This window comes from Nannospalax galili, unplaced genomic scaffold (genome assembly GCF_000622305.1).
Source record: "Nannospalax galili isolate Female #2095 unplaced genomic scaffold, S.galili_v1.0 scaffold307, whole genome shotgun sequence".
NCBI lineage: Eukaryota > Metazoa > Chordata > Mammalia > Rodentia > Spalacidae > Nannospalax > Nannospalax galili.
This window is the reverse complement of record NW_008359625.1, coordinates 7,197,686-7,219,667: the sequence shown is the minus strand read 5'-3', so window position 1 is coordinate 7,219,667 and position 21,982 is coordinate 7,197,686. Positions and strand designations below refer to the sequence as shown.

General features: G+C 43.0%; 1 protein-coding gene across 1 annotated transcript in view; it reads left to right on the top strand.

Annotated features, from left to right (window-relative positions):
- Dennd11 (DENN domain containing 11) overlaps positions 1-21,982 on the top strand; it is a 44,153-nt gene that overhangs the window by 6,864 nt on the left and 15,307 nt on the right. Inside the window, exons 2-4 of the mRNA XM_008823528.3 lie at positions 9,098-9,197; positions 10,108-10,266; positions 15,804-15,957. Of these exons, the coding sequence (XP_008821750.1) occupies positions 9,098-9,197; positions 10,108-10,266; positions 15,804-15,957 (413 nt within the window). The remainder of the gene's footprint in view (positions 1-9,097; positions 9,198-10,107; positions 10,267-15,803; positions 15,958-21,982) is intronic.

Genomic DNA, 21,982 nt, shown 5'->3' with positions numbered 1-21,982 from the left:
CCTCCTAGACTTATGCTGACCAGGGGGTTTTCCCCTTCCCCTCCCTCTTTTTTTTTTTTTTTTTTTTTTTTTTTTTTTTTTTAAAAAAAAAATTGTTCCCCAGATTTATATTGAGATTTGTTTAAAAAAACAAAGAAACAAACTAATAACAGGAGGCTGGAGAGATGGCTCAGCAGTTAAGAGCACTGGCTGCTCTTACAGAGGACCCAAGTTTGATTCCCAGCATCTGCATGGTGGCTAACAACCACCAGTAACTCCAGTTCCAGGGGGATCCGACACCTTCTTCTGACCTCTGTGAACATTGCATGGTGCCGGTACACTTACACACATACAGGCAATACACTCATACATAAAAAAATAAAAATAAAATGTAAAAAATAAATAATAGAGGATATGAAGTTGGGTGGGGGAGAGGAGATAGCAGGGTTTGGATAGAGATGGAGAAGGGGTCTGAATGTGATCAAAATACATTGTATGAAATTCTCAAAGAAACAATACAAATATTTTTAAATTGTACGAGATTTGCTAAACTTCAAAAAATAAAAGAGTAATAGTGTGAACCTGTTTATCCTTCATGTAATTGCCATCTGTTGACATTTTGTAGTATTGGCTTGGTCCTTCCTTCTACATCAGTTTCTCTGTAACATGAAATATATCTTCTGCACACTCCTACTTGCAAATATCATGTAATGCAAATCAAGCAACAGGAACAAACCTCAAACTTTGACAGTGACACAGTTTTTTTTGTTTTTTTTTTTTTTTTTTTTTTGGAGAAGACAGTTCAGTGATTAAGAGCCCTGGCTGCTCTTGCAGAAGACCCAGATTTGAATCCTAGCAATACCACGGCAGCTATCCGTAACCCCAGTTCCAGGGGTCAGACACCCTCCTCTGTCCTCCACAGGCATTACATGACACGGGTACACGTACATACATGCAGGCATAACATTCATACACATAAAATTAAAAAAAAAAAACAGGAACTTAATAGAAACAGTGGGACCTTCTTGTAGTGTATTAGGTGGGTAAAAAAAAAAAATATGTAAGTACCAAACAAGGATGGAACCTTCCTTTGGAAGACCTGGAGTCTAAGGAGGTGGGTATTGGAGGGTAGACTTCGTGACTATAGTGAAATGGCAGAGCAAGGGCTACCTGGAACCAGGTAGAAAGCTGTAACAGTAGAAGTGGAGCAGCAGCTCCCCGCGCGCCATGACCTGACCGCAGTCTGAGGAGGAGCCCTGTGGATTTCTCATGTTTTGAGTCATCTGGGTTAGGTTTTCTGTGTTCATTGGTGTTCCTCATGACTGACAGCATGTATAAACGAATTTCTCTATGATCAAGTTTTTCTCGTTATTAGTAATTTGCATCACTGTGATGAAATACCTGACACAAACAAGAAATGAAAGATTTTAGTTCTCAATTTCAGTCTGTCATGACAGGTGTGCTGGACAGCTTTAGGGTCAACTTGACACACCTGGGTTGAGGGAGCCTCAGGTGGGGAATTGCCTCCATTGGACTGGCCTGTGGCCATGTCTGTGGAGTATTTTCTTGATTGTTGAGTGATGTGGGAGGGCTCAGCCCACTGTGGATAGTGCCACCCCTGGGCAGGTGGGCCTGTGTTGGATAAGACAGCAGGCTGAGCAAGGGCCAGGGAAGCAAGCCAATAAGCAGCGTTCCTTCATGGCCTGTGCTCCAGCTCCTGCCTCCAGGTTCCTGTCCTGAGTTCCTACCTTGGGCTCCCTGATGAACTGTGACCTGGGAGATGTAAGCTGAATAAACCCTTTCCTCCCCAAGTTGGTAGTGGTCAGAGTCTTTTGTCACAGCAGCGGAGAAACAAACCAGGACAACAGGCTAAGCCTATCAGCCAGGGAGCAGAGAGAATGCCTGCTCTGTTCTTTTCCCCTCTTTTATTCTGTCGGGGCCCCCAGCCTGGAGGATGGTGCTGCACTCATGGAGGTGAGTGGGGCAGGTCTTCTCTTCTTAATTCTCTCTGGAAATGCTCTCCCAGACACACCTAGACGTGTGCCTTACTAGTTCTCTATGAAACAACAACCACTCTCTCCAGAAACGAATCTTCTAGGCATTCTTAATCCATTCAAGTTGATGGTCTGTGTAGATATACTGTCACACCAACTATATCTGTTGCTTTGGAACATTCAGCAATGACAGAGCTGCCTGTGTGTTTGGAGGATATAAATGTACTTTAAGAAAATATTTTGCTGAACTATTTGGAAGTTGTCATGACTTTTCATTTCTAAATACTTTAGTAAAAAAAAAATCTGTGAATAGACTCCCCACACACACAACCACATTACCATCTCTAGAGTAATTAAGCTAGGTTAATGTATTAAACTTTAAAATTTTTTATTTTTTATTTCATATTATATGACTGTTTTGCCTGCATGTATGTATGTGCACCATGCAAAAGTCAGAAGAGGGTGTTGCATCCCCTAAAACTGGAGTTATAGTTAGCCACCGTATGGGTGCTGGGAACCAAACCTGGGTCTTCTGCAAAGGCAGCCAGTGCTCTTAACTGCTGAGCCATCTCTCCAGCCCCTGTATATCTTCTTTGATGAAATAGCTATTCACCTGTTTTGCCTATTTTTAAAGTTAGATTGTGTTCTAGTTGTTGAGTTTTAAAAGGTTTTTTATTTTACTTATTCTGATATGTTTTAGACAATAGTCACTTGGCAGATGGGTTTTTTGGAAATGGTGTATTCCAGTCTGTGGGTTTTCTTTGGGTTCTATTAATAGCATCTTTCATAGATCTAAAGTTTTTAATTTTAATGAATAACAACTTGCCAATTTTTATTTTATGGTTTATCTTTTTGGTGTTGTATCAAAAAACTCATTACTTAAACCCAAGATAGCCTAAATTGTCTTCCACCATCTAGAAGTTTTACGTTGTGTAGTTTAAAATTGTGTCTGCTGTCTATAGGGCTAAGTTTTGTGAAGTGTGTGAGGTTTTAGATTCATTTCTCTGCATGTAAGTATCCACTCGTTCTGGCACCATTTGCTGGAAAGTGTCTTTCTCGTTTCCTTTGTTCCTCTGTAAAGAGTGAGCGTGTGGGTTTCGTTCTGGGCTTACTTTTTATTTTTCCCCTCATTGATCTATGTGATTCTCCTGTCCTGTATCATCTTGATCCCTGGAATTTTACAATCAGTCTTGAGTTCCGCAGCGTTAGTACTCCACCTTTAACCTTCAGAATTGTGTTGGCTATTTTGGCACTCTCGCACTTGCTCTCGCTCTCAATCTCAATCTCTCTCGTTTCTGTATAAACTTTAGAATTAATTTTTAAAATGATTACATTTTATTTATTTTGTATGTGTGTGGGCATGCCAGTGCTATAGCATTCAGGTAGAGGACAGAGAATAACTTGTGGGAGTCAGTTCTCTCCTTCCACCATTTGGGTCCTAGGAATTGAACTCAGGTTCTCAAACTTGGTGACAAGCACTTTTAACTGAGGAGCCATCTCACCAGCCCAACTTTAGAATTAATTTTTCAGTATTCATTAAATGACTTGCTGAGCTTTAAAAAAAATATATTGGGATCACAGTGAATCCAAATGGCATCAGTGAAGTTCTTTGTGCTCAAATTGTTCCCTCATCGATCAGCTACATTTACACAATGTAGCAAGCATTGTAAATGACATTGATTACATGTGGATTGAGACGTACATTTTTCTCTTCTCTGAAATATTTGAAAGTTGCAGATGTGATAACTCATTCCTAAATTATTTAAGGATGACCCGACTCAGTACGGCTGCTTTCCTACATAGCTGCATTATTACCACTCCTAGGGTAATTAACACTGATTCATCAAATAGTTTTTTAAAGTCAGGCTTGTCCTTCACAATGCCATTTTGGTTTGGTTTGGTTTTTGTTTTTCCTGCCAGCTCTCTTCTGTCTAGGCACTGTGCTGTGTTGGGATGTGACGACAAACAAGCACAAGTCTTCTTGCTTTTCAGAGGCTGCAGAGTTCTGGGGAGGCAGACATCTATGACACTGGAATTGACTGGAATAGGAACCGTAGAGCTGTTATCTATCTGTCTTCCTTTCCTTGAAGGAGTGTGTAGCAGAAATGTGCCCCTGTGGAATGAAGATAACTCTACCCAGAATGGGGTTCTGGAGCAAGAACCCCAAGTCACGGTTCACCATCCTGCTGCTGACATGCCTCCCAGCACACAAGAGCTGACCTCCATGTGCCAGTGAAGGGCATAGCAGACAGGACAGGATGCCATTCCCTCCACAGATGCTTCCCATTTGTGTGCATTGAGCACTGGCCAGATACAGAGGAGAAAGGAGGAGGACTTTGGAGAACCAGCCTGAGCAATGAGGACTTTTTCCTCTAGGTCACCTATACTAAGTGGGACACGGACTTGGTCATGAATGCCAGGGATCCAGATTATCTGTGGTATCTAGATAGTTTGTTTCTTTTTCATGTGGTCGCTTGCCAAAGATTGGAGTATTGGCTCAGATCTGCAGGGCCATCCAGGGATCTGGGTTCATGTTGGTCTGTGTTACCTATCCACATTCCAGGCAGCAGGATGGAGAAAGGGCAGCATGTTCCTTCCCTTCTAGGCACATTTTGGAAACTACATGCCTCACTTCAGCTCATATCCCACACCTACATGCAAGAAGGGCTGAGAAACAGTCTTCCTTTGGGACCATGTGTAAAGCTAAAATTTGTAGTTCTAATCCATGTAAGAGGGGACGATTGTATATTGAGGGACAGCCTGCAGCTCCTGGTATATCAGTGTGTCTAAAAACACCAAAAAATGCTTTCTGTAAAATTAGTTGCCAAAGGTGCTTCTTAAAAATAGGTTTATCAGGACTGGAGAGATGGCTCATCAGTTTGGAGCACTGGCTGCTCTTGCAAAAGACTGGGGTTCAGTTCCCAGCACCCATATGGCAGCTAACAACTGTACATAACTTCAGCCCCAAGGTATCCGAACCTTCTTTCAGCCTCTGCAGGCGCTGCATGACCTAGGTGTGCTTACATGCATGCAGGCAAAACACTCATTCAAATAAAAAGAAATAAAGATTTCTTACTAGGCATGGTGAATCTGTAATCCCGGCATTTGGGAGGCAGGCAGATTGTTGCAAGTTCAAAGCCTGCCTGGGCTGCACTTTGATAACAGATCAGCTTAGGCTATAGTGTAAGATGCTGTAGATAAGTCCCCTCCAAACACACAGACATCAAAAACCTCAACAACAAATCATTATCCAAATGACTTTGAAAAATTTTAAGCACTTGTTGATCTGATTGAAGTTCGCAGTGCTGAGTGGCATATTAAAGGTTTTGTAAAGTCCTACACTTAAAAAATACGATTTTCTGGGGCTGGCAAGATGGCTCAGTGGTTACAAGTACTGGTTGCTCTTGCAGAGAACCAGGGTTCAGTTCCCAGCACCTATACAGCAGCTAACAACCATATGTAACCAGTTCCAGGGGTATCTGATGCCCTCTTCTGACCTCTGTGGGCATCTCGTGTGACATGGGTGCACTTACATGTAGGCATACACATGTATACACTCATACACATAAAGTAAAAATGATGATTTGTTTTTGTTTAACCTAAGAAAATTTGGCTGTAAAACAATTTCACAGTATTTAAAACTCCTCTTTCAGAAGCCTGGTTGACATTAGCCTTGGAATCACTGAAGTTTCCTTAGCTCGCGGTTATGCAGCAGGAATGTGTGGGTATTATGTCAGCTTAGACTCGGAGAAACAGAGCAACTAAGCCATATATAAAAAGATTTGCTGCAGGGACTTGGTCTTATGTAATCGTGGGGGCAATTAGATGGTCTGTGTAAGAGCTTGGAGTCTACTTGGCAGATGGATGTAGAGGAAGATTGTGATCTTGGGACGAGGCCAAACAGCTGCAATTCAGAAGAGGGTGGGGACCTGCATCAGTCTGTCACTGCCCCCAATCCTATTTTTTTTTTTTTGAGACAGGGTCTATGTAGCCCTGGCTGGCCTGGAACTCATTTATATAAACCAGGCCGGCCTCAAACTCACAGAGATCTGCCTGCCTCTGGCTTCCAAGTGCTGGGGTTAAAGATATGTGCCACTGTGCACTGCCACCTGCCCCCAAACTTGGCAATGTGGGTGTCCTGCAGGAAGTCAGTGTCCCGTTTAAAAAATATTTTATTATTTTATTTATTTTATTTCATGAGTGTATTACCTGCTTTGGAGGTAGGTGCACCTGGGTTGTGCAATACCAGCAGAGGTCAGAATAGGGTGTTGGATGCCTTGGAACTGGAGTTACAGATGGTTGTTAGCTGCTGTGTGGGTGTTGGGAATTGAACCTGAGTCCTCTGAAAGAGCAGCCAGTGATTTTAACCACTGAGCCATCTCTCCAGCCCTCAGTGTCCTTCTTTATGGAACTGAACACACACCTAACCTAGGGGTCCTAAAGTTGGAGGACCCAGGGGAAGGTGGCTGCAGCATCAGCATGCCTTTCTGCTGTTCCCACCTCTGTAGTGAGCCTGTGGACGAGCAGCAGTTCATGGAGTGAACTGATGCCCTAGCACCAACCATCCAGATGTGAGCACAGTGGTTACTGCTTCATATTCACCTGCAGGTTTCAACTGTAAAACCGGGAATGGTGGTATATACCTTTAATCTCAGCACTCGGAAGGCAGAGGCAGGTGGATCACTGTGAGACTGAGACCAGCCTGGCCTATGTAGGGAATTCCAGGCCAGCTGGGGCTACAGGGAGACCCTGTCTCAACAACAATAAATTCCAACTGGAAACATGCAATGAAGGGAATCCTGAGCAGTGTAGTTCAACTCAGCCAGGTCAGTGCATTCAAAAGCTACCACACAGGTGTTCACCAGATGACAAGCACAGAGCTGTTTACAGCAGGGCTAGTCTCCATAGCTTTTAATTGGAACTAACTCAAATGGGCATCAACAGTTAAGTCGATGAACTGCTACCCCCAAATGATAAAAGTAATGTATGGTCACATCAATCTGTGTCGTCTACATCTATCACTGTGTGGTAAATCTTATGAAAATACTGAACAAAAGCACAACTATGATTGCTTTTGTAGAGTTTTAAAAGTCCAAGCTGATCCATGATGCTAGAAGTCAGAGGGATGGTAACTCTTAAAGAGGATGGCCCTGGGGGGTCTGGAGGGGATGCTAATGGGGCTCTTTCTACTTCCTCATCTTCTGTGCTGCTTATACAGGATGCTCTCTTTGACAAAATTTAGCGAGTTGTGTAATTATAACTTATGCTTATTATTAGGCTTCAATACAAAGTTTAGGTAAACTGAAGTTTTCACAACTTGTTGAGTAGTTCTGGGTTGAGGGAAAGAAATTTTTTTTCGAGCTGATTGACCCCCATAAGGAACTGGCGAGGGCTTAGGGATAGGGCTTACTCGCTAGAGCGCTTGCCTAGCATGCACATGGCCTGAGGTTAGATCCCCAGCATCACATAAATCAGGTATTGTGGTGCATGCTTGGAATCCCAGCACTGAGGAGATAGAGGCAAGAGGATCAAAAGTTCAAGGTCAGCCTTGACCACATAGCAGATTTAAGGCCAGTTTGGGCTACAAAAGTGCTGTTTAAAACAACAACCTATAAAACAAAACAACAATAAACCCAGGGGAATGGAATGAGGAAGGAAGGTACAGTGAGGGCCTTAAGATGCAGGTTGATTGGCTGATTGAGAGCAGCTTACTTAGGGACAATTATGGCTCTGTCCCAGGCTGTCCTTCCATTCTGTTCACATGTCGCTCAGAGTTCCATGCAGGGCCTTCTACCTTGTGGCAGGATGAGGGGAGAGACTGATTCTGTATCCCTAGGATGGGAGGTGGCAGTATGATCAGTGGTAGAAAGTTTGCTTAGCATGCACAAGTCTCTGGGTTCAATCCTCAGCACCATAAAGACAAAGCAAAAGATCATCCCAAGATCACTTCTACCTCTGTAGTTTTGGGGTAGGCCCCTTGGCCTTAATAAGTTCCCACCTGTTTGGATACATTCCTCAAGGAAACCCTGCCTGGAATGTGGATGGATATACATGTTTGGTAAAGGAAAAAAAAAAAAAAAATACAGGAATGAGGGGGAACTTGATGCTTCAAAAACTTCCCTGTATTCCCAAGCTTCAGGCTCTTTTAGAACATGTTTTATCTTTAACCCAATAAATACAATGTCATTCTGGCTTTTGTTTTATGAAAAATTAATTCCCTCCTTTTCATGGTTTTTGTTGCAGTGAATTCATTAGTTGGATGGGTTTGTGATTATTTTCTGCAAAATGAATTACTTGAAAGTGCCTTGGGCTGTTGGGTGTGGGGCTGGATAATCCTCTATCCTGTCTGCTGTGTCATAGAATGGACTGTGTTCTCTGATGCCCCAAACAATTATCTGAATGCACTGGTGACTAAGGTTATTGATGCCATTTTTAATGCCTAGAAAACTTAAGATTTGGAGTGTTAATAAGTTTGCTCCAAAATGAAATCTCTCAAGTAGCTTAGTCTTTCATTTTGGGAAAATTTGCATATGACTGAAAACAGATGAGCTGTTCTATAGTGTCCTCTCTGCCTGTTGGTTACACATCTCATTGTGCAGTTCTCTGATTCCCTCCCTCTGGTGGGAGCTCATTGGCCCTGGATTCCAAAACACCCTTCTGTCATAGCATTCACCCTTCTGAGCTGTAATTGTTGATTTTGTCTCTTTGTTACTCTCTGAACTCTAATCTTTTCATGGTCAAGGACCCTGTCTTAACTCTAGTTTGTGTTTCTAACGTCTAGCTTAGTAGAAATTCAGAAATTAGTTAGTGAATGACCAAGTCCCCAAATCCTTGAGGCAGAGAACCAAAAGGTAACCCTGGAAGAAGGGCCGCATTTGGGGAGAGATGAGAAGGGGGTGTATAGCTAAAGACAGTCAACCAGAGGACGCCGGATTTGAAGCAGTTCTACCGCCACTGCTCCTGGTCCTCGGCATTGCATGTTGGGGAATGGATGAGCCTTTGAGTGCCTCACTGGTTCTCAGTCCCAGGGAACAGCACACTTTTGAGAAGTGATCTATGATAACTGCTAAGTTCTTCTCTCCAAATGATTGTTTCTTTTAACTTGTATCCTCCTGCTCCCACAGGAAACATGGTAGAATGGTGCTTACCTCAAGATATTGACCTTGAAGGTGTTGAGTTCAAGTCTATGGCTAGTGGGTCCCATAAAATTCAGTCTGATTTCATGTGAGTACTTCTGAACCATCTTCTCTTATTACTTCATCCCCTCTCCCACATTCTCCTGAACATCTTACCAAGGTATATGTGTGTGTGTGGGGGGGGTGTCTTCAGATAGTGTGTGGGAAAGCTCTGAAAATAGATGTCTAGTTTTGTGTTTTTGTCAGTTTTCAGCAAGAAGGGCTGTGTCTCTCAGGTTCTCAGTGGGCTTCATGACCCCTCCCCAAACTAACAACCCCTACTGTAGAGCCTCTGCTACCAGCTGAAAAATTGTATGGTCCTCATTTGAGGTTTGGTTTTAGTGTAAGAGAAGAGTGGGGTGACCTAAGACATCCTATGATAAACTTGAAATTCTAGCTCTAAGTAGGGCCAGTTTTAGTGCTGTGTAACTGGTGCATTATGAGTTTTGTGAAAATACTTCAAAGGTAATTTGGTAGCATTAATCTCCTCGTTGGGTCGAAACCATGATTCCTCTAAGTAGGAAAAAGGAGCAAGAAAGAAAATGGCAGCTGCATTGAGACTCTCAGAAACTGGGGGGCTGGGAGAGTTGTGGTTTATGTTGAGAAAAGAGACTAAGAGTTGCAGGGCAGCCAGTCAGCCTTGGTTCTTGTTCTCCCATCTAAGCCGTTAGTTGTGCAGGAGAGGACGAGGGCTTTGGGCATTTAGCAGCAAGCTTGCCAGAGACCACGTGCTGACTCTGGTCCATGACTTGCATCTGGGGAGCTCTGGAGTAGCTCTAAGCCTTGCCTGTCTCTCCTCAGAGGTTGAATGACTTTTTTTTTAAATGGCTGAACTTGGTTATTTGTGGGCTCTGGACATAGTAACATAGTTTTTTGGGGGACTGCATTGTAAAGAAAAAGCAAAGTAAAATTATTTTCTTCCTAATTTGGAACTGTACCACATATTTTGTCCGTTTCAGCTATTTTCGAAAGGGGCCCTTCTTTGGTCTGGCTTGCTTTGCCAACATGCCAGTGGAGAGCGAGCTGGAGCGGGGCGCTCGAATGAAGTCCGTAGGCATCCTCTCTCCCTCCTATACCCTGCTCTACCGATACATGCATTTCTTGGAGAACCAGGTTCGGTAAGTGGCTCCCACGTGGCTGCTGTATGTGCAGAGGCAGCAGCAGGATCTGCCAGCTGGTGCCTGTGCTGCGAGACCCTGGAGATGGAGACAGTAGGACAGAAACACAGGTGTCCCCAAGAGCACCTGTAGTGCTGGGTCAAGCCTCAGGTGGTGGTCCTTTCTTTCCTCAAGTGCCTTGTGAAATGATTTTTTTTCTCCTATAGTGGGAGCTGGGGAAGATTTGCTTTCAGTTTCCTCACCACTTGTTTTGAATCAGGTATTGTATAATTGGACATGAACATGATCTTTGTTTGCACTAAGCTGCTATAAATTGCCTTTTCCCCCAGGTAGGCAGGCAGACTTTAAATTTTTTAAATGCCAAATCACTATTTGAGCTAATATGAAGGATTTTCAACAGAAGCAGCAAAATTATTATTGTGTTTTATATATTTTATTATATAAGAAACCTAATCATACTTTAAGTGATGCAGAAATGTGTCTCTAATCCTTGAGGCACTGTTAAAATTGTAGTCTGTTTTCTGATAAATGTGTTTGGGTCCTTTTATAAAATATACTTCACAGCTGGGCATGGTGATGCTTAGCCCAGGTATTCAAGGCTCTCAGTTTACATTAGTAACAACATAGCAAGACCTTGTCTGTCACACATACAAAGCATATAAATGTATATCATGTATATGTATATTTGGCATCAATACTACATACAAGTTTTTATATCCTGTATATGTATTTATTCATTCATTTTGAGGCAGGCCTTGCTATGTAGCCCAGGCTAGCCTTGAATGTGACATCATGCTCAGTTTTGTAGCCTACATGTTTACACTTTTTCATTACTTAAAAGCTTATGAAATATAACGTCACGATAATCATCTTTGAAAACTAAACATGAAATATTTAGTTGTGTAACAATAAGCATAATATTTAAAAAGTTGATATGAAAGTACAAAAGAATAAAAAAAATCACCCAAAACATTAACACTTAGAATGCCATTGTGAGTATCAGTGAATATCATCCTAGATGGAAAAGATTTCTCTTCCCTTCCACCTGGTGTAACTAAGTAGAGTTTCTTTTTGTTTTGAGTCATTTCAAGTCTCTAGTGTCAAAAACCTCCTCTGAGTCTTTTTTGTTTAAGTTTGGTTGTTTTTAAAATATTTATTTGTAATTGGGCATGGTGGCACACACCTTTAGTCCCAGCATGCAGGATCTCTGTGAGATTGAGTCCAGCCTGGTCTACTTAGTGAATTCCAGGCAAGCTGGGGATAAAGGGAGACCCTATCTCAAAAAGCCAAAAAGCCAAAAAAAAAAAAAAAAAAAAAAAAAAAAAAAAAAAAAAGCAAACAAAAATTTGTGTGTGCACACGCACGCAAAGACCAGAAGAGGGTATCAGGTGTCCTACTCTGTCATTTTTGTCTATTCCTTTGAGGCAGAGTCTCTTCTCCCTGAACCTGGACTTGTATTTTCTCAGCAAGACTGGAAGCCAGCAAGCCCCAGCATGCCTCCTGTTTCTGCCCCCTTTGGAACTGGGATTACAGATATGCATGGGATACTAGGCTTTGTGCATGGGTTCTGGGATCTGAACTCTGGTCCTCATGATTGCACAAGTGGATCTTAACCACTGAGCCATTTATCCAGCCCTCTGGGTGACAGTTTTAAAGTTAATGGCCTGTTAGCTAGCCTATGCCCTTTGCCCGTGCTTCTTTTCCTCATTTTCAAGTTAACTACTTAGAGGCTGTACCCTAAAATTTATCTTTACAAATAGCCTGATTCCTTCTCTGTCCAAGAACACTTTGGAGTATGAGCAAGATTCTTCTCAGTACAGAGGAAGTTGTGTTTTCAGCCTCAGGAAGTCTAAATTATTAGGGCTCAGTTGATTTATAGTGTAAAATTTAGAACATCATACCCTAAGTAAATTCTATCTCCTATTTCTGCTTATAAACTGGGCAGTCTTACATATTTTCACTAGAGTCAACAAGAAACAGTGAACTTACATGAATGTTGTTTTCCCCCCCCCGTATGTTTTTGTTTTGTTAATTATACCACATGAATACATAATAGCAACATAAAAAGTACCTCTGAATTTTAATCAATTATGTGACCATGGCAATTATCACCAAACAGTACTTAAATTGCATGTGATTAACAAAATGCTCTCATAGGCTGTTAACTCAGATGACACAGGCTCTGTGTTCTAACTCACTGGAGTTTCACCAGCTTTCTTTCCTGGAACAGCTCTGTGTGTGTGTGTGTGTGTGTGTGTGTGTGTGTGTGTGTGTGTGTGTGTGTGTGTGTGTCTGTGCGTCTGTGTGGGTGTCTGTGTGGGTGTCTGTGTGCCCCTCCTTCAACTACTAAACGAGTAGCACAATGTGGTTCTTGATTCTGCAGTAACTCATTTCCAGGTACTAACTTCTGCTGTAGCTAAAACATGCTAAGCTACAAAGATGAGACCCCAAAATAAGGGAGGGAGGGAGGGAGGGAGGGAGAGAGGCAGGCATTCCTGTGGGTGGTGATGGTGCAAGGTCATTCTGGGACATAGCTCATTCTGCCTTACCTGTCCAGTGTGATGTCCTCATCCTGGTGGAAGCTGACTCACTGTAATCATATCATGTTCCAACCAGTAAGAAGGGTGATTGACACAAAAACCTCAGGACTTCAGCATATTGGGAGGGAGGGAGGGAGGGAGAGAGGCAGGCATTCCTGTGGGTGGTGATGGTGCAAGGTCATTCTGGGACATAGCTCATTCTGCCTTACCTGTCCAGTGTGATGTCCTCATCCTGGTGGAAGCTGACTCACTGTAATCATATCATGTTCCAACCAGTAAGAAGGGTGATTGACACAAAAACCTCAGGACTTCAGCATATTGCTTCTGCACACACTCAGTGGGCTGGTTGTTGGTTGCTGACCGTGCCTAGCAATAAGGAATTCTGGGAAATGTAGTCCTAGAGAGGATGTGCATCTAAAATTTGGAGGGTTCTATACTAAAGGGAGAAGAAAGCAGTCTCTACCACTTTACTGGTCTATACAAGTGTGTCTTCTGGCTTGGGAAATACAAAAAAGCAAGCATTCCCATTCACTGCTGGTACCACCTTTCTGAAGGTGGTATAATTTGTATCAAACTGTAAACTGTGTATATAGCCTCTGACCCAATGAAAGGTAGACTTCACCCAATTCCCATATCAACCCATCAACTTCACTATTAATTTCTCAAGCATCTTCCTAAAATTTGTGTACCTATATACACAGATAAAAATATCTATTCCCACACTTCATGCAAAAGGAAGCATGTTACACATTTGCACCTTGCCTTTTTCACTAAGCAGTATAGGAGATCTCACATGGGTACAGCGAGAGCTTCTGTGTTGTTTTCTACAGTCCCATTGAGTGCCCTGTGTAGAACTTTATTCGTCAAGCCCATCTCTGACAGACATTTGTTTGTTTCCAGTCTTTTGCTGTTAGATATGATGTTGTGCAGAATACCCACTGATATCTATGTGGGCATATCAGTATGTTAAATTTCTAGAAATAAACCCAAGTAAGAAAAAAGCTGGGTGTGGTGGTCCGTGCTTGTGGGAGATGGAGACAGGTGGACTCCTGGCACTCACTTTGCAGCCAGCCTAGCCTACTACCAGGTCAGTATGGATGGCATCCTCAGAAACAGTGGCGAGTTTGACCTCTGATCTCCGCCCATACCCCCACTACACTGTCTTGGTAGAGGTGTGCTATTGGTGCATCATAATTTCTTTTACTATTTCAATGTTATTGGGCTTTAAGGTTGTTTCTTATATTTCATAACTATAGACAGTATAGTTAAATAAATGAATTCGCATCCATTAAATAGTTCTTTATAGCCTAGGGATTTCCTAGGAATGGAATCATTGGGTCAGAGGCTATATACACAGTTTACAGTTTGATACAAATTATACCACCTTCAGAAAGGTGGTACCAGCAGTGAATGGGAATGCTTGCTTTTTTGTATTTCCCAAGCCAGAAGACACACTTGTATAGACCACTAAAGAATACATCAGAGTGGTAAAGTGGGATTGCTGACAGAGGTATCACTGATTCTTACAGTGGATGGATTACCGCAGGGGTCACTGCACTGGGCATCTGCATGGTTACATGTGCTGTGGGCCTAAAGAGAATTCCAGTGTGGCTGGGGCTGCAGGGGACTCCTTGATAGGATCCATTCACACACCAGTATCTTCATATCAAGAACATACATTGAGCCAGTGATTTCCACTGTTTACATGACTCTTGCAGTTCCCATGAGTGGCTCGGCATGCATTTCAGTGTGGTCGTTTTTAAAGCTATCTGCCCTTATTGATAAGCTCCTTTCAGTATCTTCATCCTTGAAAACCATCTTGTCTCCCAGCACTTGCTATAGTACTATTTTGGTTTCTGTTGGTATCATGGTTTGATGATATATTACAAAACCTATAGTGAGTTTACATTTCTGAGGCCTCCATACAAGAGCTGGGTAACATTCATCTCTGAACTGTGAGTTTATATCTGAGAGTCTATGTTCTGTATTGTCTATTACTGCCTTGTGAGTAGGAAAATCAGCAAGCAGAAAATGAAGATGCATTCTATAAATTATCTTGGATACTAGGAGTAAAAAATCAGTGGCATTGTCAGCAGGTTTGGCTCCCATGTCTGTCCTGGCTCTATAGTTTGCTGGCAATCTCTGGGTTCTTTGATATGTGCATCCCTTGATGTCTGCCTTCATTTTCACATGGCTCTTACCCTCTTTCTTTCTCCCTTCCTCTTCCCCCTACATCACACTTTTCTCCCTCTCCCCTGTTTCCGCCACCCCCCCCATGTAAATTTCCTCCTTTTTAAGTCACATTGAATTAAGGCATACTCAAAAGACCTTGCTTTAACCTACTTACCTACTTAAAGACCCATCCACCTTCTGAGGTACTGAGGTGAGGGCAAGGATTTCAGCATACATTTTGGGAAGGAACAAAAGTCAACCTCCAACATTCCCATTAAATATAGTGCCTTGATTTGGTGGCAGGATTCTGCATTGTCCAAATGGTCTTGGTCCTCACTGCCATTTTCTTGATCTGAAAGATCAGTTGGCAGTGCTTTTACCCTGAGCAGACAAGCTCCCTGGAGCTACAGGGACACTATGTCGCCGAAAACAAAGAAACAAAAACTAGTAAGAGCAAGCAATCATGTGTTTTACCAATAGCTCAACTTCTAGGCAGGGACTATGTGGTCTTCCAAGGTTACCTCTTCTCATAAACAGCCATTCTCCGAGAAGCAGCATAACTTGCTCAAAAACACATTAGATGCAGCCTGCTAAGTCTGTTTTCTATGTCAGAGAGAACATGTTACATGGTGCTGTCAAGGGGCATCAGGCCCCACATTTGAGCTTTCTTAAAAATCTCCTGTAACACCCAAGGACGCATCAGGGCAACCTCCAAGCACAGACCTTCTGAGTGTATCTGGGCCTTCAGCCCAGGAGGTGGGGATAAACTGCTGCACTGGGGACAGGGGCAGAACTGTTTTCACCGTGCACATGTATGTTGTGCAGACACCAGCTGGAGATGCCGGGACATTACTCTCATCTGGCCGCATTCTATGAAGATAAGAAAGGGGTACTCCATGCTGGCCCTGGGAGGGGCAGCAGCCTGCCCCCTGTCTACTGGCTGCCTTCCATCCACCGCTATATGTACCCTGAGATGAAGGTAAGGCTGGACATTCTCTCACATGGCACTGGACTTGTGTCTAGGAACAGTAGCTATAGATTACTTTTTAACTGATAAGGAAATTATGCCTTGGCGATATACAAAATTCTGCTCTTGTAGAATTGGGTTAAACATATGTATGTGTTAAACATATGTCTTATCTTAATAATGTCTTCTAGACACTTGTGATCCTAGTGCAATGTCGTGTATACTGGGCCACTTGTGATAGCCTCTTAGGAGGGAAAAGAGACTTTTGATTCTCTTGATTGCCTCTGATATTATAAAGCCAGACATTTGAACTAAAGATGAAGAGTTTAATGATCAGATGTGATATTTTAAAATAATCAGATGTGATTGTTTTGTTTTTCTATAATACTTGGCTTTTATACAACCATATTGGTTTTAAGTTAATAAAAATACTTGGCCATGCACTAGGCATTGGAGAGATAAAAGTGACTAAGAATATGAATCTGCCTTCTCTTCCTTCTCCTGCCTCAGTGGCTAGGGAAGATGTTCCAGTGGAGATGGGGGGCTTCCCTGGTAAAGAGATAATGTAAGTTTTAATGGAGAAGGCACGTTGGGGCAGGAGCTAGTTGCAGAAGCATTTAGCTGGCTGTGGGAGAGTTTGGCTAGGTAGGAAGTGATGAATGCTAATTCCAGACAGGGAGGCATGGGCTGTACTGTTTTCTGCTTTCTCAGCACATCCCATGAGTTACGCATTATGCTTATTGATACCTGTTGTAGCCCTCTTTTAAAGTAAGATTTTTTTTTAATCCTTGTTTTTTGTTTAAAGCAATTGTGGCTTATTAATGGTACAGTGATTTGCTTTAGGCCTTATAGCTAGTAGGAGACAGGGGCAGAATTTAAACATAGAACTTGGGTCAAAGTCAACATTCACTCTCTGACCTACTTTACTGCCTTTGCAGAGATGAGGACACAGGAGAACCAGACTTGTTCATGAACTATGAGCAAATTATTTAAATAAAATTAAGTTTCTGTAACATCGTACCATAAGAAAAAAAAAGTGTAATTGTTGGGCTCTTACCAACAAAACACGACCATGCTAGGGCCCTCGTTGTGCAGCTGAGGACAATCAAGAGGAGCGTGAGATCTTTGTGTGATCCTCAGAAAAGAGGAGATGCCCAGCCCTGGCTCTCCTAGAGCTGCCCTGGCGCAGGGCTCTATATAGGGCCTGAGTATTGGTCAGTCCCTTGTCTTCAGGCCTTTGTATACACTCCTCCTTCTGCCAAAACACTGTCCTTCATAGTCTTCCTTTATGTTAAAGCTTAGATGCTACTTCCTCCTGGAAGCCTTCTCCATCTCCCAGAATGTAATCTGGCACCTTCCCATTTGCCTCCACAGCTGTTCTCCTTCCCTACCATGCTGTCTCCTCAGACTGTATTCCAATGGCTTATTCACTTGCTTTTCCCACCAACCTGTAAACTATTTAAGGACAGGGCCTGAATCTCTACACATTGTTGAAACTGGAGTAGTTAGTACTTTGGCATAAAATAAGCACTTAGAAGCTGTTTCTTGAATGAAGGCATATGTGCATCTATGAATCAACAAACGAGATTGGGATTAAAGATGACACACTTATTCTGGGACACACTTGTACAATCCCTGTCAGACCTTCATGCAGTGCAAGCACAGGTCAAGGCCTGAAGATGGCAGAAGGAAGGTAGGGAAGAGCAGGGTGTGTTCTTTGTGCTCAGGTTCTGTCCTGGTTTGTTTCTCCATTGCTGTGACAAAACACTCTGACCACTACCAACTTGGGGAGGAAAGGGTTTATTTGTCTTACATCTCACAGGCCACAGTTCATCAGGGAGCCCAAGGTAGAAACTCAGGGCAGGAACCTGGAGGCAGGAACTAGAGCACAAGCCATGGAGGAACACTCCTTACTGGCTTGCTCCCCTGAACCCTGCTCAGCCTGCTTTCTTATGCAACACAGGCCCACCTGCCCAGGGGTGGCACCACCCACAGTGGGCTGGGCCCTCCCACATCACTCAATAATCAAGAGGATGCCCCATGGATATGGCCACAGACCAGTCCAATGAAGGTAATTCCCCAGTTGAGGCTCCCTCAACCCAGGTGTGCCAAGTTGACACTAAAGCTATCCAGCACAGGCTCCTTTCTTGGCTGGCTGCTGTTTGACTGACTAGATCAGACCAGCCTTGCTAAGCTGGTGATCAAATGAGGTGGAGAGGAGTAGGCAAGGAATCCCAGTGGGCATGCTCAGTGGACAGTGGCTTTGCATGCAGCTTGGGGCAGGTGAATATGTCAGGAAGTTGTGAGGTGCCTTGGAAAGGGAACTCTTCCCCCAGGTAGTCAGTGGCAACCTTGGAGGCTGACACAGCCAGCTGAGGCAGAGTGCAGGGGCTGCCTGCAGGCTGGCTCAGGGCTTGGTTCCCTGCACACCTCGCAGCCTACTAAGCTCAGTATGTGCCTTGGCACCACTGCCTGTCTTCAGAACTGCTGTGGCCTGTCTCTCACGGCAGATGAGCACTCAAACTTTCCATAGCTGGGCATCAAAGTGACTTTCTGAAGTACTCACAGGCACCTGGTTCGAAGCCTCGGTTCTGACTCTGTGCCTGGGCTATTCCTAGCTGTAAGTCATTCATCTTTTGTCTCAGGTGGTCCTTACAGCCATGTGAGGTAGCTGATGGTCTCCCTGCTTTACAGGGGAGGAAGTCAGAGTGGAATTGTTAGCTACTTTCCCAGACTTCCCTATTAGTAAATGGCAGAGCCAGGAGCACAATTCCTCAGGCTCCTAGCACATGCCTTTCAGAAGGCAGCCCTGAGGGACAGGAGCTTCTTGCAGTGCAGTTAGCATTGGAAGGAACTTGGTTAGAGTTGAAGCATAGCAGAGGTAGACCAGAGGACCCCATGAACAACCTTACCCTGTGACTACAGACACCTCTTTGTGTACAGTAGCAAGTCCCCAGGTCCTGTAGATTTGGAGGCCTTAATGTCACTCAGCCTGTTTGCTCGCCATTTTATTACCTATGGTGCTTAACGAAGCATTTGAGTTGAATGTTCTCGCTGAGACATTCTCTCTTCAAGGATACTTAAAAAAATACCGCTCTCCTCCTAGCCAGGGTATTGTCCCATTCCTTGTCTTGGCACCCCAGACACTGGGGAAACCACCACTGCTTCCTGATCCTTTGCATCCAGACCAACCCAGTTCCTTCTCATGGTCCCCAGGAGCCCTCTGGGCCTGGTCCTGCTCTCACCTTCTGCTGCTCCCCTGGGCTGCACAACACACCAGCCTCTTTCCTGGACACCTGGGCTGACCTTTATGCCCTGAACAACCACTGCTTCCTGATCCCTTGCATCTAGACAAACCCAGTTCCTTCTCATAGTCCCCAGGAACCCTCTGGGCCTGGTCCCGCCCTCACCCCGCTCTGCTTCCCTGGGTACAACCACTGCTTCCTGATCCCTTGCATCTAGACAAACCCAGTTCCTTCTCACAGTCCCCAGGAACCCTCTGGGCCTGGTCCCGCCCTCACCCCTCTCTGCTTCCCTGGGCCTGCACAATCCGCCAACCTCTCTCCTGGTCCTCAAGAGCCCTTGGGGCCTCTTCCCACCCCCATCTCCCTTTGCATCTCTGGGTGGCATGGCCACCAGCTGCCCAAGACCAACATTTTTCCTGGGCCCTGCTCCCAGGCCAATCCAACCCCCAAATTCCTGAGGACAACCTCTTTCGTAGAGGGATCCAGACCTTAGGAGAAAGCCTGAGAGCATCTGATCCTCATCTGACTTGGGCTTCTGTGGGAACTCCTGAAGACAAAAGCAGTCTGGCCACTCCATCATAAAACCAAAAGAGAGAACTGGAAGCTTAGATGAACCAGCTTTTCATGCCCAAAAAGTAAAACAGAAAGGGACATAAAGTTTACAAAAAGGAGCAGAATTAAACTTGAAAGCTTGAGTCTCACACAAAAATCAGAAACTACAAAAGAAATTCACATGTCAAAATCAGAGAAAAAATAATAACATGAAAAACCAAAATAACATATCCCCACATAAGCCTAGTAGAAAGCCTCAACAATAGGATGAATGAAATGGAAAACAGTATCAAGACTGGAAGATAAAGCAGATGAACTAGACCACTACAGTAAAGATTATGAAAAATTTAAGAAATCACAAGAATGGAATATGCAGGAATTGTGTGACACCATAAAAAGACCAAACTTAAAAATCATAGGCATACAGGAAGGAAAAGAATCCCAAGATAATGGATGGCATGGACCAGATCTTCAACAGAATTGTGGAAGAAAACTCCCCAAATTAAAGAAAGACATGCCCATACAAATACAAGAAGCATATAGAACACCAAACAGACAGGACCAGAAAAGAAACTCTCCACGACACATCAGAGTAAAAACACTAAGCGTATAGAAGAGCCAATACTGAAAGCTGCAAAATAAAAAGTCACATATAAAGGAAAACCCATTAGGATTACAGCTGACTTTTCAGTGCAAACTATGAAAGCCAGAAGAGCCTGGACCAAAGTATTCCCAGTTTTAAAATTACTATACCCAGCCAAAATGTCTATTATAGTTGAAGGGGAAAGAAAAATCTTCCATGATATAAACAGGCTGAAGGAATTCATGTCTACAAAACCAGCCCTTCAGAGAGTTCTAGAAGCAATTCAAAGAGCTGAAGAAAGGAATGACTATACCCAAGGGGTTGCAGAAAGACATTCGATGAAGGTATAACTGTGGAAAAGTACAGCTATTATCAAGAATGTGAACAGAAATAAAAATGACAGGATTCAATACACATCTTAAATATTAACAGACTGAACTCTCCAGTCAAAAGACACAAACTAGGTGAATGGATTAAGAAACAAAACCCATCTTTTTCTTGTCTACAAGAAACTCATCTCACTCTCAAGGACAGGCACTCTCTTAAGGTGAAAGGATGGAAAAAATTATACCAAGCAAATGGTACTAAGAAAAAAGCAGGCATTGCAGTTTTATTACCTGAAAAAATAGGTTCTAAAACTAATCAGAAGAGATAAAGAGGGCTACTTTCTTCTGATCAAAGGAATAATAAACCAAGAAGATATTACAGTCATGAACATATTCACCAAACTGGTGTACCCAACTTCATAAAAACAATACTACAGGAATTTAAGACCCAGATTAATCCCAACTCATTAATAGTAGGGGACTTCAGTACCCCACTGTCTCCATTAGATAGGTCAACAGGACAGAGTTAACAGAGAGACATCTGAATTAAACAGTGTCATATATCAAATGGACCTAACAGACATCTACCAAGTATCCGACTCAGGCACCAAAGGACATACTTTCTATTCAGCGCCCCATGGAACCTTCTCCAAAATTGACCATATACTGTGGCACAAAACAAACCTCAACAAATACAAAAAGATTAAAATAATTCCATGCATTCTATCAGACCACAATGCAATAAAGCTTACAATCAAGACCAGAAGAAGCCCTAGTCACCACATGAATACATGGAGATTAAACAACAGACTCCTTAATGATGAATGGGTCAAAAGAGAAATTAAGAAAGAAAAGCATTCCTGGAACTAAATGAAAAGGACAATACAACACAACAAAACCTCTGGGACACGCTGAAAGCTGTCCTCAGAGGGAAGTTTATAGCTCTAAGTGTCGACGTTAAAAAATCAGAAAGAACACAAATGACTTAACATTGCAACTCAAGACACTTGAAAAGCAGCAACAAACAAAACCCAAACCAAGGAGACAAGAAGAAATAACAAAGTTCAGGGCAGAAATTAATGAAATCGAAACAAAACAATACAAAGAATGAATCCAAGAGCTGGTTCTTTGAAAAGATAAACAAGATGGACAGACCGCTAGCCCAGTTAACCAAAAGTAAGAAAGAGCACCTCCAAATCAACAAAATCAAAGATCAAAGGGGAAACATCACAACAGACACCAGAAAGATACAGGATATTTATAAGGGAATATATTGAAAACCTATATGCTACTAAATTTGAAAACCTAAAAGAAATGGATGGATATCTAAA